Source organism: Ostrea edulis, chromosome 5 (genome assembly GCF_947568905.1).
Source record: "Ostrea edulis chromosome 5, xbOstEdul1.1, whole genome shotgun sequence".
Classification (NCBI taxonomy): Eukaryota; Metazoa; Mollusca; class Bivalvia; order Ostreida; family Ostreidae; genus Ostrea; species Ostrea edulis.
In genome coordinates this window covers 43,389,725-43,397,099 of record NC_079168.1, presented here as the reverse complement: position 1 = coordinate 43,397,099, position 7,375 = coordinate 43,389,725, and the positions used below count along the sequence as shown (strand labels likewise).

General features: G+C 33.9%; 1 protein-coding gene across 1 annotated transcript; it reads left to right on the top strand.

Moving 5' to 3' along the window:
• Positions 1-961: 961 nt before the first annotated feature.
• LOC125651421 (TNF receptor-associated factor 3-like) lies at positions 962-6,790 on the top strand. Its single transcript, XM_048879998.2, has 9 exons — positions 962-1,030; positions 2,130-2,692; positions 4,144-4,248; positions 4,455-4,613; positions 4,714-4,794; positions 5,305-5,379; positions 5,485-5,604; positions 5,702-6,017; positions 6,149-6,790. The coding sequence occupies exons 2-9, from the start codon at positions 2,441-2,443 to the stop codon at positions 6,715-6,717; spliced, it is 1,677 nt and encodes a 558-aa protein (XP_048735955.2). The 5' UTR covers positions 962-1,030; positions 2,130-2,440; the 3' UTR covers positions 6,718-6,790.
• The last annotated feature ends 585 nt before the right edge of the window (positions 6,791-7,375 follow it).

Sequence of the window (7,375 nt, the reverse complement as noted above, 5' to 3'; positions counted from 1 at the left end):
TTGAATGTTTATACGATTGATGAAAAAATAGATTATTATATGCCTAATCTAATATTTACTAGATTACTATATGCGTAAATGATGTTTTAGAATGAGAAATGGCCAACATATGTTTTCAAAATAAATATTTTATTTTCCATGGTATAAAGAACAGTGTGACATTATACAAGACAGTCATAGAGATAAAAAGATACCAGGTTTTCAATCAAGCACATCACAGTATTATACACAAAGTTCAGAGAGTAACACAATGAAATTGGCATATCACACACACGGACACATTCATGGAGTGTATTACTCTATACTGTTACTTCAATAACTTGTGTAGCAAACTAAAGATAAGCAATTATTAGCGTAAATCGGTAGAAAAAGTAAGTAGTAGGTAAAAGTATCTATTAGGAAGATTACATCAAATCTTATAACATGATTTGTCTATATCAACTATGATATATAATGATAAATCTCTGCAATATTTAATGCACTTAATGTTCTTGTGAACAAAATAGCATTAGAACTGGCTACTACATAATCAAAATTTTGATGAATCAACTTGTTTCATACAAACTTGTTTTCTATGGATGAAATTTATCCCTCTTTCAAAACCTAGCGCTTCTAAAGACCTATGTATTAATTATTTGTAATTTGATTATAAACATGTGATGATATACATGTGTAAATAACTTATTTGATATTAAAAATTTATACACTCACCGGTATCGCATATTCTGTGTTGCCAGCAATCGTTTTTCCGGACCAAGGTTGTGTTCTTTTAGGATCAAACACTTTTGCGGATAATTATCTGTTCATTATTAAATTGACCGAGTTATATTCTATTTATCGGTAGTCCGACTTTGTAATAGTCCGACTTTGTTTTGGTCCGACTTTGTTATAGTCCGACTTTGTTTTGGTCCGACTTTGCTATAGTCCGACTTTGTTTTGGTCCGACTTATCTGACAGCGGACTAACCTACCCACTTCTGCGTGATCTGAACTAGCGAGAAAGTGGAAACATTATAGTAAAGATGAAAATGGTAGGTGGTACCATAAATTTTATATAAAAATTTAACCCACTTAGTTATTAAAGAATTTCGCGACAAATTTTGGATGTATCATACATTAACTAGATATAGTCCTATTTATAGATAGCCACGGCGTCGCGTCACGCGTCATTAAATATATATGGAAGCTCTTTGTGGCAATAATTAAATCGTACAAAGTTAAGCTCACTCATTCTCACAACAACTGTAACCCTGACTTTGAAGAGAGGTAGGGTTTGAAACACGGGTCTGTAAGTGTGGAAAGGAGGGTTTTGAAGAGAATTACTACAGTAACCCTCTTTTCTAGTGTAACCTGGTTACCATTGTAACCCTGAAGTAGGCGTATCTGTACTACAGTAACCTTGTATTCTAGTGTAACCTGGTTACAAAATATTGCCACCCGGGGAAACTGTACTGATTTCTTGCTATATATGAAAAGGTTTTTATATGTTATTGTACAAAAGATCTCAACTGTCAGACTGTGGGAATCTTCCCGTATAAGTAAACATGTCAGATTATATCATATATTTTCAAAAAAGTAATACATTTAAGGCCTATTTACATTCTACTCTCATTTCTGTTGAAATTCCCAGCTGTGAAAAAATAGATACACATACTAACAAGATTGATACGCCCATTTGTCACAACTGTAATGCATTCTGACATGAATGAGGAAATTATTCCCATCAATGCATTGTGAATTTGTAAAGACAAGTATATGGGCTAAGTTCAGTCATCAACTTTTGGCCTAATATTTGCCATATTTGGTGATATGACCTTAAAAATGTATTCACAGTATATAATCTTGAGCTAGTTTCTGATATAGGGGGCAGTCAAAGTTACAAACAGAACCAGATTCTCAGCACCTAGGCTATGTACATTCTAAGGAGTATATCTTTATAGATTTAAAGGTCACATGGTCAAAAGTCACGGGTAGGAAGATACTCTCTGCTCAATATTGGCACTGCTATCAATTAAATGATAGTAATGATTTTGTAATCTTGTGATGCTAACCTTCAAGCAAGACCCCTTGATATATGCAATATTGTAGATAATTGTTAAAATTACACATAAATTACAATTTATTTTTCAGAAAGCAAAGGTGTATGGGTTGTAAATTTTGCCAGTGTAAATCAGCAGTTTATGGACAAACTGTATTTCCACAGTATTGGATAAAATATTCCTACTTGAGCGATATATTGATCATTTACTTTACTGTTCATATACAGAGTATCAGATGTGATACCGTTAAAAACTGGAAATATATTAACCTTGAATACGTAAAAACGTCTGTCAGGTTCTTGAAAAAATATTCTTGCAAATTTAAAAACCATCTGCATATAAAGCTCAGTATTTTGTTAAAATATTTTGAATACTACGTAAGCTGAAATTTGCTATCTCAACATGGATTCCTCTTTGGCTTCTTTGGGAGCAAACATGTTGTCACAATCATCAGACTTGCCAGAGTTTGTGAATAAAGTAGCAGAGAAATATATCTGCTGTGTGTGTGGAACAGTGCTGAGGAACGCCATGCAGCTGCAATGTGGGCATCAGATATGTGAGTCCTGTATTGATCCATTGTTTGGAGAGAATGATGAAGCAACCTGTCCGGTGATGTCTGATGAGGAGTGTGAGCAGCCTTTCTCCAAAAAAGAGGTTAATGGTTTGCCATATCATTCTTTAGATATATATCATTTGATAGTGTTACACATTAGTGAATATACTGATTACATGTATAACCAACTTTACAAGATTTAAATCAAGATGAATGTTTTAATAGTAATGATGAAAGTGAAGTGGATCATTTACATAACTGGCAAATGATTAGAAGATGATCTTTATGCACTTGAAACTTTTTGAAGAGTTTTCCATCATTAATTATGATAAAAATAAGAAAAATCTAATGTTCTGAATATGTCTGCCATAAATGATTACTTTTATCTCATATTTTTGTAAAGAACAAGTTTATGTACATGTAAGGTTTTACCAAGAGTTTTTTTTTCATGCCCCGTAATTAGAGATTCAGGGGCTTATAGTTTTTGATCTGTCTGCTTGTCCTCTAAAACTTTAACCTTGACCATAACTTTTGCATGCTTAGTGTTATGGTTTTCATATTTCACATGTGTATTTCCTGTGACAAGAATGTTCTTTTGGTACCAAAATTTTTTACTTTATGGAGTTTGACCTACTTATAAAAAACTTTAACTTAGTTGACCGTCATAATTTAACTGTCTTAATGCTAGGGATTTCATACATGCATTCCTTGTGAAAAGACCTCTTTTGCTACCAGAATTAATTTGCTGCCATACAGGGGCATCAGTGTTTCACAAACACATCTTGCTTTTTATGAAATACAAATTTAAAAAAAAAAATTCAAGTCAAACATGCTCTTCGTATAGTTTTTTTTAAAAAAAGAAAAGTAAAACATGCTCTTCCTATAGATTTCAATGAAATATTCAAGGTGAGATAAATCAAACAGTGCAAGATCAAAATTTTCTAAAATTTCTAATATGGGTGATTATTTTTATTTGATAGCCCTTCAAAATGATACCATGATTACAAAGCCATTTATGTACAAGTAAAATTAGGACCATAGTCACCATTTCATATATATGCATGTTGATGCACTATCGTAGAATAAAATTATATTCAAATCAAATCAAAATTCATATACACCTCCTTGGACTCTGTAAGGGTACCTTGTCAAGAATGGCTGATTGTCGGTTGAGAATGGCATCATATTGCTGTCATTCATTGACTTAACTTGTCGATACCTCATGTATTGTGTGTGGGTATTGAAATGGCATCAGATTTTGTGGATGCATCACTTAGAAATGAATCCAGACTGTTACTGAATGACGGGTAATATGATTCAGTTCTCGGAAAAGTACTGGACTGCTTTACAAAGTTCAATTAAGGCAGATTAATATGAAATGGTCCTTGTTATTGTTTGTTGCTCAGATAAAAAAAATATAGTTTCACAAGGAATTTCTGCATGTCTCTTCAAAAAAATTTGTAAGACACAATCATGTACTTGGTATTGTCAAAATACTTCCAAGCAGTATTTTTATGGAATAAGCATTTTTGTACAAACTGGTATCTTTCAGATACATAAAGATATGTGCACTCGTCGAGAAATGATGTCACTTCCAGTTTTCTGTTCCTATCACAGTAATGGTTGTAAAGAAACTCCTATTTGGAAAAAGCTTTTGGTAAGGACAGGTTGAAAGTTCTTTTATTTTAAAAAGATGAATTTCTACCACAATTGAATTCAACCCTAATCTTTCACAACTGTTGAAGATAAAGCTGCTATTTGAATTTATATATTTTCCAAAAAATTTACTGGGATTGCGGATTACTTCTGATAGACAGTAGAAAAGTTCTGTAGTTTGAGTTTTCAGTTAAATTCTTGATGTAGAGCCACACAGAGGAATGTGACTTTAAACCCATAGAATGTGGTGAATGCCATGAAAACATACCTCAGAATAACCTGTCGAGTCATAAGAAATTTGAATGCAGCCATCGAATTATTGTATGCAACCACTGCTCACAGGAAGTTCCCTTCTGTCAGATGCAGGTAATTAATTTTTCAAACTTCATATTTTGATAATATGTTTTGTCTATTGTAAATATCTGACCCAGGATTAAGATATATTATAAATATTTATGTTGCACAGAGTCACCTTGAGCACGAGTGTTTGGAATATCAACTGAATTGTCCAAATGGGTGTGAAAATACAGTCCTTCGTCGGAGTGAGGTATGTGTTACATGGGGAATACTGTAAGCCATCCATTATTTGTGATAACTTCTAGCGAATTGTTTGTCTAAACTTGTTTGCAGTAATCACTTTTGCAACTTTGTAAAGGTTCCCCATAAACATAGTTACTGTAAATAATTACTGTAAACCAGCTTTTATTTGCGTGCGAGAAATTTTCGCGAGGTTCAAGAGAACTTCTTCATCGCAAATATTTCTCGCTGTGAACTAGACACTTAATGTTTCTTGTATGTTTAAGATTATCTTCGTCGCGAAAATTAATCGTCGCAAACCAGTTCATAAATAGAAAATCGCGAAATAAAGTTGTTGCGAATAAAAGTCAGTTTACAGTAATCTGCAACAAGAAAGTTAGTGAAGTGTAGTCAAGGAGACATGCATGCTAAGAAAAAATGGTTTAACTTTACAGGTAAACCATAAAGGACTTAATATTGGGTTTCCAAGAGGCTGACATTTGATTTGTCACATTAATACATGATTATTATATTTTTTCAGATGGATAGTCACCTACAATCTTGTCCAAAACGATCAATCCCTTGTGGATACAAAAGCATAGGGTGTCAGTTTGTTGTAAGTTTATATGAAATACATACTGAATTGAGATAAGCTCTGCAGTGTTAACTGTTCTATGCTAGTATGATCAAATTTCATTTTATTTTACACTGCATGTTCCAGGATGTAGTCAAAGAAGTGGAGAAGCATCAGACAACTGCCACAGATCACCATCTGATGTTAGTTATGTCATTTTCCAATCAAACAAGCGACCAAAATCTAGCTCTGCAGAATGAGATTGAGGTCAGTTTCAATTCTTTCCTTTCCTATTCTAGTTCTCTGTTGCAACACTGGAGCTTTTTATATGCTTATTTAAATGACTTTTTATATCTTTGTTTAGAAAAGCAAGAAAGAGGCAGTAGAATTGCAAGGAATTGTTCAAGAATTGCATCAGGAAAATCAAAGATTGAAAGAAGAAATGACACCCTTAGCGAAATCTATGAAAAAGGATATGACAAAAAAGTTAGTAACATTGACAGAAAGGTTGATAAATTTGGAAAGGTTGGTTGAACATCAGCCAAAGCGAGAAATCCTTGAGAAGCAGGAGCAAGTTTTAAATTCGTTGAGGGAGGACCTGAGAGTCAGTCAGGAGCAAATAACTCATTTAGAACGAGCAGGACCAGGAGGTGGAGGGTCACAGGCAGGAGGGTCTCAAGGTATGGTATTCAATAATGTGCTTTTACAAGTAGAGCATCAAAAAACAAGAATAAGAATTATATTTTTTGTAGTAATTAAAGTTGCATGTTGAAGCTTTTGAATAATATTCAAACTATTGACATTGTTTCAGAGGTGAGGAATCAGCTGAAGAGTAATGAGAAGCAGATGGCAATTCAGGACATTAGGCTTGCCGAGTTAGACCTGAGATTCCAAGTGCTGGAGACTGCTAGTTATGATGGCATTTTAATGTGGAAGATAAGAGACTACTCCAGAAGAAAGGAGGAGGCCAAAAGTGGGAGAACCCTTTCACTGTATAGCCAGCCATTTTACACAAGTCGTACTGGCTACAAGATGTGTGCCAGAGTGTATCTAAATGGAGATGGGATGGGTAAAGGGACTCATCTATCATTGTTTTTTGTGGTGATGAGAGGTGAGTTTGATGCTCTGCTTCCATGGCCTTTCCAGCAGAAAGTTTCTCTGATGCTGTTGGATCAAGACGCTTACAGAAGACATGTCTGTGATACTTTCCAGCCTGACACAACAAGTAGCAGCTTCAAGAGGCCGACTACCGAGATGAACGTTGCCACTGGATGTCCTCTTTTTATCTCTCACAGCGTGTTGGAGACAAAGACATATCTTAAAGAAGATACAATATTCATCAAAGTTAAAGTTGACACAAGTAACATACCAATTCCATAAAAGAGACAGAAACATGTACAGAATTATACCTTTATGTAAAATTTCTTCATTCATAAATACCTATTCAGTTTCATCATATCTCTATCAAGCATAGGGTTGGACACCAATGCTCCGTATCATATCATACCAAGGGGGTGTTGCTGAAACCTGGAATGAAAAATATTGTATGCAGTAATGTTATGAGGAGGACATTTATTGTAATTATTGAATATCTTCTGATTTAAGATTGAGGAATCAGGATCAGCGAGGAAAACCTTAAGAATATTTACGTCCGAATCTGAACTTATCAGCACGATTATAGACTTACCATATTGGGGGGGGGGGGGGGGGGGGAGGCATGTTTCTAAAAGGTTTGGAAGGTAAAGAAAGAATGAAATATAGTGTTCACCCAATCTAATGGTCTTGACATATTTTAAAAATTACAAACATTGTTATTTAATTTTTTTTTTTTTACCTAATTCTTACTAATAATGAATAGCTGCTATTTGTTTCTAACTCTTTGTTTCTTATTTAAAAAGGTTAAAAAAAACCCCACAAAATAGTTATCTATTCATACCATGCTATGTGTATCGGTTATTTCTTGATAATAGATCAAAGTATCTTATCAGTATGGTATCGTTTTATTCTTAACCGATAACGGTATCCAACCATAAATTCA